Genomic DNA, 21,893 nt, shown 5'->3' on the forward strand with positions numbered 1-21,893 from the left:
TGCCTTTATTTTTTGCATTTACCTCTAAAATACTAATTTAAAAAAAGAGAGAGAGTGGGCAGTAAAAATTGATGCTCTAGCTCACTGTGTTTCTAGCTTTTGATGAAATCCAGGTGGCTGGACAGAGGTAAAAATTGGATTACAATGATTTGTTTCATGCTACTCTGCTGAGTCAGTTTGCAGAAGAAAAGTGAAATTTAGTGCTTCCCCTGACTAATACATTTATTATAAAATTAAGACCAGATTAGCCTTTTTGAGGTCATCCAGGCTCACTCTTCATGCCCTCAGATTGTCCTGTGATCAAAGTGCCTGATGAATCAGTGAAGCTCAGTGGCCTGTAATTTACAGCCCTCTTCTAAGGCAGGAAGAACCGGAAATTATGTTGAACAATGAAACACTGACTGTCTCCTGATAGAATGTGCTAACTTTTCCTGGGTTGAATTTTAACAAGGGGGATAGGGAAGAATGGAAATGCTCCTCTGCAGAAAAATAATTTAAATTCAGCTCCTTTGAAACTGTGGTATTTGTTCTCTTCCTAATCAGAGGCTGTTTTTTATAATTAACTCCTGTTTTTCTTCTTTACCCTTCTTTTAAAAAATTATTTATTGGTATTTTAAAAAATTTATTGGCTATTTTTAGTTATACAAAACATTAGGATTCGTCTTGACACAATTATAATAAAGAAACATGGAATATAATTTGTTCCAATTCAGTCTCTGAGACTTCTCCTTTCCCTCCTGTCTTCCCCACTCCTGTTCCCTTCCCTTGAGTCTACTGATCTTTCTGCTATTTACTTAGAGTGTGTTTTAAAATTAGTGCCTAAAGGTGAGATCCACTGTGGTATAGTCATATATGTACATAGGAAAGTTAGATCAGATTCATTCCACTGTATCCAAAAATCTAAAATCAGCATACTGCAATAATGCAGCCACATCAATGTTTACAGAAGCACAATTCACAATAGCCAAGCTATGTAACCAGTTGAGGTATCCTTCAACAAATGATAGATAAAGAAAATGTTTATATATATATATACACACACACAAACACAGTGGAGTATTACTCACCATAAGAAGGATGAATCATGGCATTTGCTGATAAATGGGTAGAATTGGAAACCATCATGCTAAGAGAAATAAGCCAGACCTAGGATATCAAAAGTTGAATGCTTTATCCTTTTTATCAACCTTTGCTTGGTTTGAGTGAATTGAAGAAACTGACTGATCAGTTATCCATTGCCACCAAGCTTCAGTGGCACACAGCAATAAGTTTTCATGGCTGTTACACCTGGGGTCACTGGCTCTGGGCTGGGGCTGACCAGCTTCAGGCTGGTGTAGGCTGACGTCCGTTGGAGCAACTGAGAGGACTCTGCTCCACTCCCTTCATTGCTCATTCTCCTGGCTTCATTAGGGCACAGAAATGCTCTCTTCATGTCAAAGGTAGAAACACAGAGCAAGCAGAAACACACCAGGGCTCTGGAGGCCCAGCCACCTGAGAGGCACACTATCAATTGTGCCTTATGTACAGGGAAAAAAAAAAGTTTAATGAGATGGGGTCACGTGTGTTCTTTCTCTGTTGAGGGGGCTCCAATGTCATCTGACAAGAAATGTGGATCCAAGGTGGGGGAAAAATGGGAGCCTTTAATGCCATCTACCACGATGGGCTCTAAGAGGCCTCTTGTTGTTAAAGTAAATGAAATCTCCCTTCTTGGTAATTTATCTTTTTCAGGATACCTGGACCTATGGCTCTCTTTGCCGTCTTTCAGAAAACATTCCTCTTGGCATTGCTGTCCTGGAGAACTTACCAGAGTGAAGGTAAGAAGTGGAAAGAACAGTAAGGAAACAGGTCACTTAGAAAAGATGAGGTCACTGGTGTTTTGGAGAAAAGCAGTCCCCACCCCCCCACATTTAGGAATTACCTGCAGATGATGTGTAGTTCACAAGAAGTGATGTGTCAGTATCTCAAAGCAACAGTTGCCTTGGTCTTCCTTCCTCTTCCTGTGGCTCATTGCAAGGCCTTAATCCTGACTTCCTGATCAATGCCTTGGTCACTAGCACAGTTGTGACCAGACCCAATCTGGGTGAAGTTCATGATCAATGTATTTAACCAAGGCCATTGCTAAAGTAGTTCCTTCTCATCTTACTGGGCATGGAAATGGAGTGTGCCAGACCAGTACTGGCTGCTGAGTCAGAATATGCTGTGGTCCTTCAGCTATATTTATTCAGAAGCTGTCAGCTTTGTAAAATATAGGTGAAAGCAACAAAATTTCATGAATCAAAGGAACCCAGTCAAATCTCTGCAAGACATTAAACTTAGTGCTGAAAAGCTGTTTATAGATAAAGAAATAAAATTTGTCCATTTGCTACTTGCCAACAGAGGGTATTTTGAGATAAATCGATTTTGTGAATCAGGTCAAGAAGAATTCAACACTTCTCAAAAGTTTATGGACTTTGAACTTGTTTAAAAGGAGATCGACTTGAGAGAGTTTCTGTGGGTTCCTAAATTTCCATTGCCTTCATCCCTATTTTACGAGACTTTACATTTCCTCTTCCTCTGTTTATTCTGTGCTGGCTTTGTAACAGAGAGTACAGCTCTCTCCTCTTAGGAGTTACCCACCCAATTCCTGTCCGTGGATCCTGGAAAATGATACTTCTAAGGAATGTGCACAGAATTTCTCATCATTTCTTAAAACTTCCAAATAAAAAGCTGTTTGGGAAAAGGAGATTTTGTTCTGATAATAAATAGCTCAGTTCTCTGCCTGATATGCTTCAGATCTTATTTGTTTTCAGTCCACGACACAAGGGGAGATACTACTTCTTATGATTTCTTAAAAATAATTATCTGTTGATTTCTCCTGTGATCTGGGCTATGAGGTGGCAAGCACCTTGGAGCACCTTGACCTCTCTCTTGAGAGCAGGCTGAGATTTGCCAGCTGAGTGGGGAGCCTGCACAGCGAGAATGCTTTGTCCTCCATGCTCCTGATTCTAAGACAGTCCCACCACCCCAACTCCAGGCTTTCCAGGCCACCCCCGCCATCAGCCCCGGGTTTTTGGCACAGCTTTTTTCTCTAGAGAAGTCTCACTACCTGATTCACTATTCACTATTGACGCTGGGCCTTCGGCTCAGACCCTCTGCTGCCCACTCTTCCATCTTCTTTTGTTAGATCAGTCCTGCATTTCCCTATATTCCTACTGGTCAGGTTTCGCTTCTACTGCCCGCTCTGTCTGCCAAGCAGGACTTCTGTGGTCAGCTGGTCTTGTCTTTGTCCTCACCTGTATGGTTTGGATTTCTTGTTTTGATTTCTGCAACATTTGCCCAAGTACCTACTAAACCTTCCCACAAATGAGTGGGTTCCCCTCAACCATCCAGATGCAGGTCTGAGAATCTCCTTCAGATAACCTGGCCAAGCTACTCCCAGTGAGACAGCACAAAGACTCTCTTCAGTTAAGACTGGGCACTTGTTTCCATCCACCAGAGATTATGACTGCAGCATTTTGGTGTATTTTCCTCCACTTCTGTCTGTATTCCATAGAGATGCACATATGTAGTTTATAAAATAAAAGTTACATATATTAACATGTTTGTGTATATATATATGTGTACACACACACACACACACACATATACACATATATATCTTGGGGGTGTTTTGGTTAGTCACACAAAGAATACAGCTTGGGTGAGTGCTTCACTTTGATACTAAATTGCCATCTAGAAATAACACCCTATTTCAGTGCTACATGGCATCCCACCTTGTGAATGGATTGCAGTTTCTTTCCTCAAGCAGTTTCAGGCTAGCCAGGAAAACAGTGGGAAAGCAGGAGAATCAAGTCCAGGTCTGATTCACAAGTCTGGCCCCATTCCAGTGTGATGCAATGAAAGCTGGAGCTGGGAACCAGGAGCCCTGGGTCTGGCCTGGTGTTTGACCTTGGCAAAGTCACTTCCTGATTTTTAACCTCACCTCCCTCATCTGAAAAACCAATAGGATTGGATTTAATAATTTTTATGGTTCTTTTAGCTCTCAGACTTTACCTGGCATTTTATTGCTTTTGACCAAATTATTTCTGATTGACGTTACTGAACAACCCGAGTACTGCTGGTTGCCTAATTTAAATTATGAAGCTTCCCGTATGTCAAAAGCAGCATGTCAGAATTTTCTAGAGCCTTTGGAAATAAAGTCTGTAATGGTAATTGACCCACTCATTCTGCAACCAATCACAGAATGTCTATACTGGTATGGTATTAGTCTCTGTTTCCCTGAGCTGAGTAAATCTTAGTCACACCCTTATTTATGTCACAGCCTACTGAAGACAAACACAGAGGGTAGCCTATTATGACAAGCTGTTATCAGTGCTCCAAACAAGGGGTGAGAAAAACCATGGCAGAATGATGTATTCTGAAGTGCCATTATAACAGAGAAAACCTGGTGTTTTAAAACAATATTTATTTTCAAATATAACATATTATGTGATTCTTAAACTAATACATATTTTCAAAGAACATTTGCCAAAACATTTGAAGAAATGTGTAAAGAAGAAAATTAAAATCACTCAACCTCATCATTTAGAAATAATGACTGTTAACATTTTAGTTTTACTTTCCTTTGTAAGTTAAAACATAACTTATCTATTTTTTAAAAAATGTAAGATGGGGTGCCCAATCCAATTTTTTTAGAAGTATATGTGTATTAGTCCATTTCTGTTGATAAAAGAAAATACCTGAGACTAGGTACTTTTTTAAGAAACGAGGTTTAATTAGTTTACAGTTTGGAAGCTAAAAAGTCCAAGATCAGGAAGACCCATGATGTGGGTGTGGAGAGAGAGAGATTATATAGTATGACAGAAATCCAAAGAGAGTCAGGAAAAAGGCTCACTCTTTTATAGTGAACCACTCTAACTAGGGTCCCAATGGACTACATAAAAGTCCTCCAAGAGTAGGGCCCCCAATTACCTAACCTCCTCCCACAAGGCCACACCTCTTCAAGGTTTCACCACTTCTTAACATTACCAACCTGGATATCAAGCTTTCAATACAAGACCCTTTGCTGGACATCCTCAAACCATAGCAGTATGGAAAAGTTTGAGAAAAACATATGATTTAAACTTGGCGACAGAGTGAGAATGGAGTTGGTGGGATTATAGGGAAGGGGCTCAACTTCTATAATATTTCAACATTTTATCATGATTATGTGTATTTAACATTTTTGAGGTTATATTCATATAACATAAAATTAACCATTTAATAATTAAAGTGGGTAAATTATTGACATTTAATATATTCACAATATTATATAAACATAACATTTAGTTTCAACACAAATCCATTACCTCAAGAGGAAACCCTATGAAACAGTTACTGACTCCTCTCTCCCCTAGTCCTTGGAAACTACCAGTCTTCTTTCTTCTCTATGGATTTATGTATTCTGGAAATTGCATATAAGTGGAATCATATAATCTGTAACCTTTTGTGACTGGCTTCCTACACTTAGCATGTTTTTGAACTTCATCTAATTTGTAGTATTATTCATTTTCCTTCCTATGAATGGAGTTCTTTGTATGAACATGACACAGTTTATTCATTCATCCATCCACTGATGCACCTTTGATTTATTTCTACCTTTTGGCTGTTATTAATGATGCTACTACAAACATCCACAGACAAGTATTTGTTTGAATCCCTACTTTTAATTCTTTGGAATATAGTCCTAAGATTGGAATTGCTGAATCATACTATAATTCTCTTTTAATTTTCTGAAGAGCTGGCAAAAAGGTTTCCCATAATGACGAGCCATTTTACATTCCCACCAGCAATGTACAAGGGTTGCAAATTTCTCCACATTTTCTGCCAACAGTTGTTATTTCCATTTTCTTCTTCTTCAAATCATTCTGTGGGTGTGAAATGGTATTTCCCTGTGGTTTTGATTTACATTGCCTTCATGACTAATGACGCTGAGCATATTTTCATGAGCTTGTTGGCAATTTGTATATCTTCTTTGGAGAACTGACCATTCATGTCTTATGCCCATTTTTAAACTGAATTCTTAATCTTTTTGTTGCTGATTTCTAAGGGTTGTTTATATTATATAGATGCTAGAACCTAAGCAAATATGTTATTTGCAATTATTTTCTCCCATGTGTAAGTCACCCCTTTACTTTCTTGATAATGCCCTTTGATGCACAATTTTTTTTTTTTTAAATTTTAAGGTAGGTCAATTTGTAGGCTTTTCTTCTGTTGTTCATGCTTTTAATATCACATCTAGGACTCGCTGCCAAATCCAAGATTGTGGAGTCCACCTTGAGCACTCTCACCCTCCCCATCTCCTCACCTTTACAAAATGTCGCAAGGGATGGGTTACTTTCTGTGAAAGTAGCTGTTGGTGGCTAATGTCCTTCATTTTATGGTTATTCTTATTAATTTTACTTCTCTAGAATCTCTTGTCTGGAGTTTTCTTCCACATTCTGATTTGTCTGTAATTCCTTGTCTGGATCTGAAGCTTTGTGCCAAGTGGACCAGTCAATGAAGGAGCTTCCTCTTGTCTCAGCTCCTCAGCTTATCTGGCTCCATCCAGAGCCCCATCCTGTCATCTGTTTCCTGAGTGTGGGAGTGTGGCAGGACATTGGTGGAGCCATGAAGTATCCCTCTCAGACATTCCAAACCATGAGACCTTTGATTGGACAAATTTTCCTGTCTTGACTGTTGGGGAACAGTAGAGCAAAGGGCAACACAGGTTTGGGCATTAAACTGATCACGGTTTAAATTCCATATAAATTTTTTGAAGTTGTTTAACCTCATGGAGCTTCAGTTTTCTTAGTATTGTCAGCTGGGTGCAGGGGCACATGCCAGTAATCCGAGTGACTTGGGAGGCTGAGGCAAGAGGATCACAAGTTCAAGGCCAGCCTGCATGACTTAGCAAAACCCTGTCTCAAAAATAAATAAATAAAAAGTGCTGGAGGTGTAATTCAGCAGTAGAGCCCTCCTGGGTTCAATTACCAGTACCTCAAAACAAAGACAAAATTTTAAAAAGTTCCTGCCTTACAGTTTTACAGTATTACATGAGACCCCATAATATAAAGCAATAGCGCTGTGCCTGGCAAATAGTACATGTTCAATTGTGTTGTTGTGTTTCCTTTCCAGTTTTTTTTTTTTTTTAAAGCATATCACAAAAATTTGGGGACTCTCTTCAGTATTGGAAATAGTGTCTATTTTTGTTGTACAAAGAGACACTCTCTTCAGTTTTTTTTTTAAGGGAGCGGATGCTGAGAATTAAACTCAGAGCCTTCCTCATGCTGAGCACATATTCAACCACTGAGCTATCCCCTCCCCAGTCCCTCTCTTGCCTTTTAAACTACATGCCAGAGCGTTTCATTTCACTAGAGCAAATTCTTAAGGTTCTAGAAAAATGAATGCCCAGCAGGTGGTACCTGTTATACCATCGGTGATCAGACACCAGCTGATTTTGTCAAGTCTTTATCTTTTCAATTCCTTCCCACCATTCCCAGTTACCTCAGATCCTTTCAGCCCAACGATGGAAATAGTTGAACCAGCAACACACAATTCTTTTCAAGCCTATATGGCATGCTCTCCTCCTGAGTGGAAAGCCATGTTTTGCTGCTCTAAGAATGAGCAGCAACTTAACTCACTCAGGGCTCATCTTCTCTCTGCTACCAGAGTGGTCACTGGCAGTGGTGTCAATAATGGTTTAAAGACAGTCAGTTTGAGAACTATTGGGCGGCTTCCCAAGGCTAATGACCACCACAAATCCGTTCAAATTTGATTTTTTTTTTTAATTCTATGCTGGGGATCAAACCCAGGGCCTCACAAATAGTGGGCAAGCACTATACCACTAGGTTATATCCCCAGGCCTAAATTTCCTATTTTTTTTTACAAACTCTATCATACCACCAACTACCCTAAACTACATAGTGTGTAATCTTTCATGTGAATTTGTCTTTTCTTTCCACCTAAGTTCTTCCTGTAAGCTAGGAACCTTATCATAAGTATTTTATTTCATACCAAGTGCCTCATATACTGCTAGTCTCATCCAAAGAGTTCAGTAAATTCTTTCTAGAGGGCTTTTAAGTTCAATACCTCAAAATACAAGGGTCCATGTCTAGAGATAGGCTATGCATCCACTTTATAGGTTTTTTTGTAAACATTTTAATTCTGGAAATATGAAGTTTATAGCAACATATTCTCTTTCTTTATTTAGCCCTGTTATGAATTTCAAACCAATTAGATTGTCCAATTTAGATTCTCTTGTTTTGTCTGTTTATTAGTTTATTAACTTGCTGCGTACAGCTAAGCAAGTTATTTCATTCATCGAAATCTTAATTTCTTCCTCTGCTAAGTGGTTTCTAAATTTCTTCCCAACTTTCCAAGGTGCCTGATTCTAGGATGCCCAAGTGAGGAATATTTTTCAAGACCAAACAACAGTGATATGGAACAGTTTAACTATCTATGATTATTCACCATGCTGCTGTTAAATGTTATTTTGTACCTTTCTTTGTACTTTCAGTCTTGGGTGAATATTTATCATTGACTCCTGAATCACTTAAAGTCTACACCAATTCTGCATGTCAGTGTTTGCAGTTACAATGGAATGTCCACGGACTTCCTTATCATCAGGAATTGAAAATGGTATTTCAGATGGAGATCAGTAGAATTATACCATCCAATGTCATCTGGGTGGTAAGTATTTTTCTTGGGGGCTTAATATTTTTAATATCCTTCCATGATTTATCTTTATAACATCTACAAAGTCTGCAAACACATTAACAGCTCCAAACAGTTTTTCTAAACAGTTGCATTTCTGTGTTTTTGGTTCAGAGAATATCCAGGACAAAGTAACCATGGCCACTTTGGTTTGATGGGATGTTTTATGAAAACAGATTATTTTCCCAGTTCTGTTCTTTCCAGTAAGAAGGCTATTAGGCCAATTCTTGTGAGTACTAGATTCCTAAGATCCTTGAAGATCATTCATCTCTCTTCCCTTTTTTCTTCTCTGTCCACCACAGATTTTCATGAATGTTTTATTTTGGTAACATTTTTCTTGCCAGTGTGGCTTCCTGTCACTTTCTTTGCTTATACCATGTTGAAATGCAAGGAAAAGTAAGTAGCAGTGCTTCATGTTCGAGCCAGCAAAGAGGTTCTCCATGGGCCCAGTTGGAAAATAACTTAGTGGTTTTTTTGTCTCCTTCCCTGTGGGTTTTCTACCAAAAAATTAAGTTAAGAAAATCTTAATTTCACTTCTTTTCTCTTTGGATTATTTGGAGTAGATTTTCACTCATTGTGGTTCAAATTAGGGTCATGTCTATTGTGCCTGACACTTCTAGTGCCTTGGGACGCATGGGTGGTTTCTTCCCACTACCATTTCTGCTCTGGGAAACCTTAATATCAGAAGGATCTGCTAATATCATGGGAGGTTTAAGGACAGGGGGATGATCTCTTGTTGAAGGAACCTGAGATTTTCCCTGGAAGCACAAGACTGCTTGGGACCTTCCTTAACCCAGTAGAGGTACACCTTCTCTCAGGCAGAGGAAACCTTGGGTGCAGGGATCCAGGATGTTAGTTCCTTTAGTAAAGCCCAGAGGTTACCACTGCTTCAGCTGCTTTCTTTCTCCATTATTGTATTTGACATCCAAGCAAGTAGCCTATGATAAGTAAAATCCACACAGGACTCATACCAGGTCTATAACCAACCACTCCAAAGTCAGTTTCTTCCAATGAGAGTTGTTTAGTGTGCTGATTTTAAACAATGGTAATGCTGTGTAGCTGTCCACTTCTACCATCAGCTCGCCTTCCCACCACTCCCCTCACATTCAAGTCTGTTTTTTTGTGGTTTTAATGGATAAACTGGTTGTTGATGTGGACCAGAAAAACATTGAACAAGGGTCTTATTTAGGCTAAAAATGGTCCAAGAAAAAGAAATCTGGGGGGAGTCCTGGAGGAATTTTAAAAAAACTATCCCTTATTGCTATTAACAATAATAACATTAACCATAAAGCAAGTGTATCTTATGCTGTACTTTTCTAAAGGACAGTCCCTATCTGTTGTCATGTCAGTTGTAGTGTCAACCAACTGGATCCCCCATTTTTCCCCCACAGCAGTTTTTCATGTCTGTTTTCACATTAGATTCATGCAGTAGTCTCTTTGCAAGGTAGAACAGCTTGTGGAACCAACTTCTCTAACTTATTAGGATTCAAGATCTTTAAGACAAGATTTTCCTTGTCTGTTGTGTTGTTCTCACAACATGCAGCCCAGCCTGATGACCACAGAGGAGAAAGTCACAGTCAAGGTGACAGAGACAGGGTGGTGTCATCATGTGTCTACCCAACAGGGAACACAGCCACATCCCCGGGCCATCAGTGGATAACAGAATAGATGTTGCCATGAGAAGCCTTTGTCTGACTTTCTCATGTCTCAAGTTGAGGTGAGACGTAGGATTCTTCCCCAGTTACAGAAGAGGAAGAAAGCCAACCGAGCGAGCGCGAGAGGCTGCTTCCATATGGACAATTCTCCTCCCCTCAGGGCGGATTCCACAACCCAGGCCTGACAGAGCACCCTCACTCGTGCTGAGAGGAGCACTGTTTCGGATCACTGTGTTCCCGAATGAGACAGAAGAAAGGCATCTTGATCCAGGAGCCTAGAGCAGGACCAGGGCCACCTCCTGGACAGTGCTGGCCATGCAGAGCCCTGCTGGCAGACTCACACATCACCCTGCCCTGGGCCAATGTTCTGGCCTTTCCTTCCAGCCAGTTGCCATGTGATTTTGTCAACTGCAGGAATAGGCAGAGTGACAGACAGCTTAAGCTTGGAAGGAGGCCCAGCGTGTGAGTCAGGGATAGAGCTCATGCTTCAGCAATGAATCGGGGACCTCAGTGAGACTTCTGTGTCAATGTGTGCCGACCCATTACTAACGGCACCCACTGCCAAATTAAACTTGCCCCTTCAATGAATAAAAGTGGCCCAAAGGCAGGTCATTATACCCAGTCTGCCCAGTTGTCCAGTCTGGTCTTGAACTTGTGATCCTCCTGTCTCAGCCTCCCAAGTCACTGGGAATTCACATGCATCACCACATCCAGCCATCATATTTTTTACTAATCACTGCATTGGGGCTGGGGATATAGGTCAGTGGTGGAACGCTTGCTTGGCGTGTGTTTGATTCACTGCAGATAAATAAATCAAATAAAGGCTCATTGACAGTTTTTAAAAATCTCTGAATCTCTGTATCCAAGGATTGTTTTATCCTTTACTTACAAGTCTGTAAAGACCACAGAGCATAAGTTGAGATGACAAACAATCCACACAAAGTCTCTTGGAGAAACACAACACTGAAAATTAATGATGTAATTAAAATCACTCATTACACAGTATTGATAAACTTTGGGTCCAGGTAGAGCATTGTGCAAGGTGGGGCATATCGGTGCTGAGCATGCCAGCAGAGAAAAGGGGATGCACATACAAACAGACTTTTTTCTAAATGTGGGGTGTGCGTGCAGGTCATTGACAGGCACCATGGGATTGGGGTTGACCTCCTGCAACTTGGATGTAGGGTTGTTTGAGCCAAAATATGAAAGAGATCTGGAAGTAATTTAGTGGGGAACGTGGAGAAAGACTCTCTGGGAAAAACTGATGGGTGGGATCAGAGGCCTTAAAATGGGATGGTGGCTGGAGAACGGCCAGGCCTGGATTCAGGGTGCTGTGTGGGAGCTCTGACCATGTGGGGGCAGTCCGGGACAGGTGGGACTGGGGCCTCACTGCACAGAGCCATGGGAGACACTCAGGTTTTGCTTCTTATCCAAGAGCAATAAAAATAAGGGTAGTGGCAAGATCTGATTTGAGTTTTTTAAAAGCCCGCTCAGCTGCACAGTGGAGAACAATTAGGAGAATAGGAGAAGCAGGAGAAGTAGCTGGGAGGAGTGGGCTTCAGGGTTGGGCTAGGGACAAGAGAAGGGGCTGAATTTGAGGGAGTTACAGGAGGTAAAATCCAGTCTGTGACTTGTTGACATTTAAAGGACTATTGCTATCATTAACATAATTCTTTAAAGTTCTTTTCTTTCTTTCTTTTTCTCTTTTTCTTCTTGTATTTGCTTTTATATTAAAAATGTGTCTTATGATCTAAGAATAAAATCATTCAATAAGGTGAAATAAGCATTTAAAAAATCACAGTTTGTTACAGAGTAAAAAAGCAGTATACAACTCAGTGCCACTGAGTGGGCCAGGGTGTTCTGATTCCAGACCGTTCGTTCTGCCACGGACCTGGTTTACACTTAGCCACCTGCAAAAGGTACAGGCATAAGTGGGAGAAAGTCCCAGCTGCTGCCTCCAGGTGGTGTGTGAAATGCAGGTCACCCCAGCCTGTCCATTGAGACTTATTTTCCCTTAGATATGTGGGTGCAGATGCAGATTCAGGTTCCCCAAGGAAGTGCAAAGTATGTATTGCTTCTATTCCCAGCTGTGGGAGCAGAAAGCAGAAGTCATGAGAGAGGTACACTGAGAAGAATGAGTGCTGAAAGCTATGGGGTTCGCAAACAATAAGGAAGCATAGTCCCTGCTGTTTCAGGGCCATCCTAGAGTCACAAATCAATACCAAGACCCAAACACAATTTTCTTGAGAGCTTCAAGGAATGGAGGTTGGAGGAATTAAGAAGAAAGAGCAAGAAAGGTGTAACCCAGTAGTAGAATGCTTGCTTAGCATGAGCAAGGCTCTGGGTTCCAGGCCCAGCACCACTGGAAAAAGAAAATCTCATCAAGGAGCTAGGGCATGACCTGGAAGTCAAGAATGACACTGATTCTTAGAGGGAAGTAGGGTAAACTAAACCAGAAACACTGCATGAACAAAGAGCAAACACAGAGGTGTCAAGGAACAAAGCATATCCCAGATATGTTGGAATATGATTCCAGAGAGAAGATTCTTGAGAGAGAGAGAGAGAGAGAGAGAGAGAGAGAGAGAGAGAGAGATTGGTGGATCCTGTTTGTAGACGACCTTGAATGGCAGGATAAGATGTAATGGAGCCATTGGAGCTGTTGAACTTGAGAACAGAGACGCCAATGTCTTGGAAAGATTAAGTCCAAAGGCTGTGCCAAAAGACCAAGTTACAGTTCAACCTGGACAAGCTTCTCAAAGAACAGTGTAAGACATTCTATGTGATTGACATCTCTAGGAACAAAGATTCTGACAGATGAAGTTCATCTTGGGGTTATTGGTCCACACATTCACCATATCTGAAAGACAGAGAAAATCAAGGGTGACATGGAGAGCTATCTGTTGACTTCTGGAGACAATGAAACTTCTAGGGTGCCATGAAGGACTGTTCTTTCTACTGAGATTTGGCCAATATGATCTAATCCTGGTTAAAAATGAATACTTAAAAACAACTCAATGACAAAAAATGACTCAATTCTCTAGTTTTCGGGAATCTTCTTTGCAGGTTCTCTAACTGGCTCTAAGAACACCTTCTGTTGCTAATCTTCTCCCCAAGACTTGAGTGACTTCTGTTTCCTCTCCACTTGCTTCACATGGTCCCCTGGAGTTGGAAAGCCATAGGGATTGAGAGCTGAGTTTTCAAGAGGCAGGAGGCCAGTTTCCCACTGCTGAAGCATCAGAGTCAGGGAGATTGACAGATTGGGGACAGACTTCATTTGTACATGTGGTGGAGTTGTAATGGAGTATAAGTTTGTACTTTGGGGTAAGTCAGGTTGAGCTCTTTTTCAGAACAGGATGGCTATATGATTCCAAATATTTCCTTTACTTTCAGGGGAATTATAGCACCACAGTGAAGCGGGACCAAGTTCTGCACTGGAGCTGGGAATCCGAACTCCCTTTGGAATGTGCAACACATTTTGTAAGAATACAGAGTATGGTGGATGATGCCAAGTTCCCCAAACTGAGTATCTGGAGCAACTGGAGCTCATGGGAGGAAGTTCATGGTAAGAAGTGAGGTGGTTTTTGAACTGGGCATAGTGGCGCATGCCTGTAATCCCAGAGGCTTGGGAGGCTCAGGCAGTAGGATCATGAGTTCAAAGTCAGCTTCAGCAATGGCAGGCAGTAAGCAACTCAGTGAGACCCAAAATACAAAATAGGGCTAGGGAAATGGCTCAGTTTTCAAGTGCCCCTGATTCAATCCCTGGTACCAAAAAAATAAAAATAAAAAATAAAGCTAAAGCAACATCAACAAAAACCTCAGATATCTGTCTCTCCACAGCAAACTTTACAACCTTGCTTTTAGTTCTAATATAAGCCAATCTTCCCACCCCGTTGTTTTAAGGTAGCAAGAATAGCATGAGGTAAGATGCAGATACACTCGACTCTGGGCCTCCCACATGGCTGCTCTCTATAGAGCTATTATGTTCACTTTAAAATGGCAATAATACAGGAGTTGGCAGTGTCACTGGTAATGGTGCCATCTTTGGCAATAAAGGCAATAACGGTGGTTTCAGTGTGACAATAGGAGCCATGGTGAAAGCATTGCCTTATATGAACCAAAGGATATTGGTTTGTTGTAGAAATTTAGACTTCTGTTTTCCCCAGGAAATGAAAATAGCTAAAGCCATCTTCTGAGGGTGAGGTAGGAGGGGTTTGTCTCAAGTTCTAAATGAGATTCTAACCAAGCTTTTTTGTCTTGCAGTTCAAGATTATCCTGGACCAAGTACATTGTTAGTATTTCCTAAAAATAAACTGGTAGAAGAAGGCTCCAGTATCACTATCTGTTATATTTCTGGGATTAATCACAATAACATAACCTGCTACTTGCATAATGAACTGATTCATGGAGAACAACTTGATCCAAAGGCTTCTGCATTCAAGTTGAATAATGTTTCTTTTTTTAAGAGATCAGGGACAAATTTCTTTTGTAAAGTGAACCAAACAGACATTCAAAATGGCACCACTTTCTTTGTGTCAAGTAAGTGTACAAATTTTGTTTCCCCCTCTTCTCATTTTCTGCGGAGTGTACTGACTCTCCTTTACCAGAAGACAAGTAAACATTTCTGTGAATGATCTTAGTTTCCTTTTGTTTCTCAAGTCTTCTAGGAGAGATTCTGAAAATGGAATTCCAAAGCAATGTTTCCAGGATTTCCTGTTGTTTCCTTGCCCATACAAACAATTTTATTCCTAGAAACTGACAGCCCTAAAAGAGAGAAAGCTCAGGTCATGACCTGGACTACTAAGGAAATAGCCTACTCTGCCTCCGCTGGAGTGGAATCAGTTATCTCAGGACCATGGAGGAAGGAGGGGGCTGCAGATCATCTGACCACAGCAACACAGTCAGGGTGGTGGCCCAGAAGACGTGTGTCCAAATTGTGCCCTGGCTGGGCCTGTGCTCTTGGCCAAGTTTTCTAGCCTTTCTGAGCCAGTATGGGGATGATGGTGGTTGGGGGTTTATGACCATGGGCAGTGCCAGGCCTCAATGCACTGGTGGCATATACCAAAATTTCAACAAATGGTGGCCATTCTTGTTCTAAATTGTGGGGAAAGTTGACTCTGTGGGCTATATCAGTAGAGTGGGGACATGTTGCCATTTCTGCAGGTCTCTGTTTGCCCACTCAGTGGCCTCCTGTGCTTTGTCTTAAGTGCCTCATTTCCTTTTACTGTAGGACAATATCTGTGACAGCTCTCTTCCTCCTTCTATTGTCAAAGTGGATAATTCCAGTCTCTTGGGATTATCTGTGTGCCTTAATGTGGACACCGGGAACAGCAGTGGCTCCAGCATCCTAGAGGTGCTTTGCCATTTCTTGGGACTCTCAGCTCCCAGCTGTTGAGTTTATCCAGGTCACAGAGTCTGACTTTCTAGCATCTTCGGGGCTTTCTGTAAGTCACATCACCCAAAATGAAACACCAAACAGGCACTGGGGACACATCCTCTCAAATGGACATGGTGCCGACCTCTTATATAACACTGACCACCCATTCCCATGATACCCCAGAAAATCACAGAAGAGGGGCTTCGGAATGATGAGGTGCCTGTGATGTGACTCTATTGGGCTATTGATATGTGGACTTCCACTCTGAGTTTTCTTCATTGTTCTGAGTAACCCTATGGCTTCAGATCCCGACCAGAGCTTTCCATTTAATCTGTCTTTCAATAAAAGTGTTAATTTGGGTCTTTCATCTGTTTATTTTCTTTGTTTGGGTAGAAGTACTTGAGGAACCCAAGAACTTTTCTTGTGAAACTCAGGACTTCAAGACCTTGAAATGTACTTGGTATCCTGGGGTGGACACTGGCTTGGATTGGAATATACAACATTCCCAAAGCTACACTTTATTTGAATCGTAAGTTAGCTCTAGTTGTCTTGACAGATTCTTCCTTGTTTGTGATGTAGGTGACAACAAGCTACACTTAAATGTTGTATACAAAATGTTAGAAAGTTGATACAAATGTTTCCAAATTACCTGCCAGGGTCAGGAGGAAATCTTTAAGTGATCACAGGTGTATCATACTCTCTACCTGAGGGGTTTCTTTTTCTTCAAAAATATGTACCATAGAAATAAGAAAAATAGTTAATATTATATCTTTATGTGAAACTAATCCCATCTGATGATCTGTCTCTATCTCATTTTCCAACTTTTTAAGATGACTTAAATTTAATTGATTGAGTTGTGCATGGTAGTGCACACCTATAACCCCAGCTACTCTGGAAGCCGAGGCAAGAGGATAAAAAAATAAAAAGGGCAGGGAATGTAGCTCAGTGGTAGAGCATCCCTGGCTTAAATCACCAGTAGCATACACAGAAAGCTGATTGATGTTCTCCCCTCTGAATGAATCAGCAATTCATTAATACATTTAATCAAATATAGCAAATACATAGAAACGATGTTTTCATTACTGGTATCTTAGTGATGGATCAATGCCAATATGTGGAATATTGTTTTAAAGTCACTCCCAAGGGACAGGGAGAGACATCTGCTTTGACAAAGGAGTAAACCCTTTAATTGTTGTTTTGTTTTGTTTTGAAGATTTTCTGGGAAAAAACAAAATTGCAAACACAAAGACTCGTGCGATTGGAAAATAACTCAAGATTCACAAGAAATGTATAATTTCACGCTCACAGCAGCAAATAACTTAAGGAAGAGAAGTGTTAATATTATTTTTAACCTGAGTCATCGAGGTGAGAATAGATTTGTTACAGCAACTGTGGCCACCAGCATACCTGAGTGTACGATCGAGTAAATGTGATGTAGGATTTTTGCCTAATACACAGCCTAAGTGAAAGTTATAATTTATACCCGCTGTTCATGCCACACTTACCCTTGAAGATGCATGCACCCCTATTAATTGTTTATTTGGATAATGTTTTAAGCACCTAGTAGCTTACTAACCAACTTAAAAACCAGGACTCTGACATAAACTTATTTCATGATATATTTCACTGCCTCCCTACCGGTCTCCTTCCACCAAGATTATTTTTTTGTTTAAATTGTGTATAGGTGTGTTTGTGTGTATTCTTATTTTTTATTTAATTCTAAAAATAATTCAATTTTGTTTGGATTTAATGTGTATGAAGGATGTCAATCTGTGTGTAAGAATCTAGTAACTGCTTTTTATAGAATATTAAATGACTAAGATTTGCTCATATTGTTGAGTGTTCCTAGTCCATCCATTTACTACAATATAGCATTTCATGTAAATATACGATATTTTATTCACTTATTTCTTTGGATGGATTTCAAGTTGTCTCCAGGTTTTTACTTTTGAGTACCATTTTAGTTAATGAGCATTTAACACACGTGTTTTAGTATACATATGCAATTATTTTTCTTGAGTAATGTACCTAAGGATAGAATTGGCAGAGGTATAGAGTATCTGAATGTTCACCTTATATGAGATAATATCAAATTATTTCCAAAGAAATTGTCCCAATGGAACCATCTTAGGGATGCACATATCTCTTCACATTGGTTATTCTTGCTTTTCATTTTTGCCAACTGAATGGGTATAAAATAGTAGTGATGATGGTTTCAGTCTACACATTCTTAGGACTGAGTATCTCTTCCTATGTTTTGAACACATCTGCTTTCTCTTTTATAAAAATATTTATTCATGTTGTTTGTTACTTTTCTATACATTGTTTATGCTTTAATTGACAAATTATCTGTATATTCTTGATGTTGATGCTTTTTTGTTCCTATATATTACCAATATCTTCTCCAGTTTGTACTTTTTCATTATCTTATACATGCCTATTGATAGATAAAAGCTCTCAATTTTCACATAATTATCTCAAAATATTTTAAAGAAATCCTTTTCTGTCCTTTGATCAGAAATCTAGTCACCTATAATACTTTACTAAGAATTTTTAAATTGTTTTTTAAATTAAATCCCTGATTTTTTTCAATTAAATCCATGTGGAACTGATTTTTGTATATTAAATAAGGTAGAGATATAACACTGAATTTCTTAAGTTTCAGATGAGTCTCAACTTAAGGTAAATACCTTCCCTCTTCTTGGCCAAATATATCCTCATGATTCTTGGTGTTGTATTCTTCTATATAAACCTGAGAATTGATACATCAAAGTCTATAAAAACCCTGTTGATTTTTTCACTGGATTTATGATTAACCTACAAATGTAACCTGGATCACTATCTTTATGGTATTACATCTTCCTATGCATGGAGATGGTATATTTTTACATTTATTTTGGCCTTTGTTAATGTCTGTACATAAGGTTTAAAAATCTTCCCACAAATTACTTCCTGCATGGTTTTTGTGCTACGACCATGAAAACAATTTCTAAAAACAATTTAAACTGTTTTAAACATTTTATCTCCTCATTTTCTTTCCTGTAATTTTGAATTTTTAAAAAATTGGGAAACCCTCCATTTTTAAAAAATAGTTGTTTATTTTCTTTAAAATCCAGTAATTTTACTCTATTCTATCTCCCCCATCAAAGCATACAGATATTACATTTTAGATCCACCTCTCTTCTAACCTGTACTGAATCTTTTTGGTCTGTAAGTAACTATGTATTCTTAATGTTCCACCACCAGTTCTTATGCAAATGCTCATCTATTCAGTTTCGTTATTTGAAGTTCATGCTTATGGGAGCAAGAGTCCAGTGAATTTCTTGAATGTCAGTCAAAGTTTGACTCTGGTCTTTGTATTTAAAAGTCAGTTTGAGTGAATACAAAATCGTTTAACTTGCATTTTCTCCCTTGAGTGTCATAAACTGCACTTCTCCATTTTCTCCTGGCATATAACAATGTAGACAAAGGCCGCATGGTCATGGTAATCTGTTTATTTTCCATTAGAAGCAATGTGATCTTGTGACCTAAATGCCCAAAGGATTTTTTTCCCTCTTTAAAATTCAGTAATTTTATTATGGTTTGTCTTGATGTTGGCTATTCTAGGTTGATATTTTTGGTAACATGATATGTTCCTTCTGTGTGTAGCTACAAATACTTTGAAAGTATTTGAATTATAGGGTTTTGTTGTTTTTGTTGTTGTTTTGTGTTTCCTAAACTATCTACCATGTTGACAGGCAATAAACGTCAGGCAAAGGTTAAAGGACAGACCCTAGTCAGTTTGCTTCTTTTGGTTTTCTTTCTCAGAAATTCCTAGTTTCCACTTATTAGGCCTTCTTTTCGATCTTCAATATGTGCCACTGTCTCTTGAATTATTTTTTATCTCTTCGTTTAATTTAGATTATTAAAAGTTGTCTTCTTTTACCTTCTCTCTACTCAAAGGAACGGTCGGTTGTGTTCGTTTGCTCTTGGGCCTTCTCCCAGTTTAGTTTCCATTTCTAATTCATTTTTAAAATTTTTGTATTTATTTCTTTTTTAAGTTGTCCCTCAGTTATGATTTTTCTAAATCTGAGTTATATTGTTCTTTAGTATCTTGCATCACTTTTTCCAAGTCTTTTGGTCTGTTTTGAAATAGTCTATTATCTCACTGGCTCTTGCATTACCCATGATTACATCCTCTTTTCCTTACAAGGTGGGGTTTGCCCATGTCCTTGCTCTCATTTCTCAATCTGTTTGGGCTTTTTCCCCCAAAAAACAAACAAATAAATTTGGCTTTAAAATATTCTTTTAATTGTATCTTTCTTTGCTAATTGAATTTCTTTTTTCTTTTCTTTTCTTTCTGTTTTTTTTTTTTTAGAGAGAGAGAATTTTTAAATATTTATTTTTTAGTTTTTGGTGGACACACATCTTTATTTTATTTTTATGTGGTGCTGAGGATCGAACCCAGCACCCTGCGCATGCCAGGTAAGCACACTACCACTTGAGCCACATTCCCAGCCCAGCTAATTGAATTTCTGCTCTTATTTTCATTATCTGTTTTCTTTTGCTTCCTTGGATTTATTCTGATGTTCTTTATATTTTCGTAAGTTGGATACTGGTTCACAAATACAATGCTTAAAGACATAAATCTCCATTGAAATATCAATTTTATCATCTAAAATAATCCAGTAAATGTTGGCACTGGAATTCCTTTATTATAATGAGCTATATATGATACCGTCTATAATCCATGAATTATGTGTTTTAAATTTTACTAATAGAAGAATGTTTGTCTCTTCATTATTAATTTCTAACAGATTTCACTGTGGTCAGTAAAGCTGTCTATGTAATGCAGGTTCATTGAACTATTGAGCTTTGTTTTGTGGTCTTATACCTTGTCGTCAGCATATGGTCTGTGGATTGAAGTGTCTGTCACCTGGGATCTTTGTGGAAGTGCAGAATTTCAGGCATCGTCTAGCATGCATGAATTGTAATTGTTCTGTGGATCTATGAGACATGTTAGTTGTGTTGCTCATATCTTTTATATCCTTGAGTTTTGCTAATCAGTCTACCAATGATTGGGAAGTATTTACTAAAATTATCCACTGTTTATAGAATCATTTCTCCTTATAGTAACAGTAAATTCCTTTTTAAGAATTTTGAGGATATTATCAAACTTATTTTTTAAAATTGATATACCATCTGTATGAGACTTCCTATATCTTTAAAAAAAATATTTATGTTGCTCATTTAAAGTTCTCAGTCTATTTGTTCTAATGCCACTTGTCATGGTTTAGATCTGGAATGTCCCTAAAAGTCTCATATTTTGAAGGTATGGTCCCCAAAGAAGCAATGATCAGAGGTGAGGCTTTTAGGAAACAAATAGATCATGAGGGCTTTAACCTCCCTCGGTGGATTAATCCACTTGATGGATTAATAATTTGAATGGACCTCTGGGAGGTGGTGGAAACTATAGACAGGTAGAGCGTGTCTGGAGGAAAGAAGTCACTAGGGACATGACCTTGGGGACTTTATCTTCTCTCTGGATGCTCACCAACCCTCTCCTTCCTGGCTGTCATGATCTGAACCACTTTTCTCTGCCATGCCCTTCTGCCACGATGTTCTGCCTCACTTTAGGTTCAAAGCAATGGAGCCAGCCCACGATGGACTAAAGCCTCTGTAACCAGGAGCCAAAATGGACTTTCATCCCTTAAGTTTTTTATATCAGGTATTTTAATCACATGATGAAAAGCTGACTAACACCACTGCTACACTGTTGACTGTAGATCAATTGGTTGTATTCCTGTTGCACAGATCTCTCATTATTTTGGCATGTGAGCCTGACTTCTCCTACAAGATTCGTCCAACAACTTGGACTTCTCCTAAAAGTGGATGCCATGTTGTCAGGGCGTGCTTCTCAGGGGAAGATGTAATAGCCTGGGCCAAGTCTTGTGGGCAGGTGATGAGCTGAGGATCAGGAGATAGAGGCCCTAGGAAACCAGAATTAAGCACTCCTCCCTGCACCAGACAGCCCTTCAGCTCATCCCTTGAGTAGCAGCATCAGGAGGTTAGATGGCAATCCACCAGCCTGGGGGTTCAGGGAAGAGGAGGGGGGAAGAGACTCCGCAGGTCCCTTGGCTCCATGGGTTTCCCTCAGCTGCTTTTAGTGTTCC

General features: G+C 39.4%; 1 protein-coding gene across 4 annotated transcripts in view; it reads left to right on the forward strand.

Annotated features, from left to right (window-relative positions):
- The window catches only part of Osmr (oncostatin M receptor), a 63,203-nt gene that overhangs the window by 12,952 nt on the left and 28,358 nt on the right, over positions 1-21,893 (forward strand). For all 4 annotated transcript variants that reach the window (XM_076857396.2, XM_076857397.2, XM_076857398.2 and 1 more), the window contains exons 2-7: positions 1,729-1,814; positions 8,516-8,688; positions 13,758-13,929; positions 14,628-14,903; positions 16,135-16,270; positions 16,955-17,106. In XM_076857396.2, coding sequence (XP_076713511.2) covers positions 1,742-1,814; positions 8,516-8,688; positions 13,758-13,929; positions 14,628-14,903; positions 16,135-16,270; positions 16,955-17,106 — 982 coding nt within the window. In that variant the 5' untranslated portion in view covers positions 1,729-1,741. The remainder of the gene's footprint in view (positions 1-1,728; positions 1,815-8,515; positions 8,689-13,757; positions 13,930-14,627; positions 14,904-16,134; positions 16,271-16,954; positions 17,107-21,893) is intronic.

This window comes from Callospermophilus lateralis, chromosome 5 (assembly GCF_048772815.1).
Source record: "Callospermophilus lateralis isolate mCalLat2 chromosome 5, mCalLat2.hap1, whole genome shotgun sequence".
NCBI lineage: Eukaryota > Metazoa > Chordata > Mammalia > Rodentia > Sciuridae > Callospermophilus > Callospermophilus lateralis.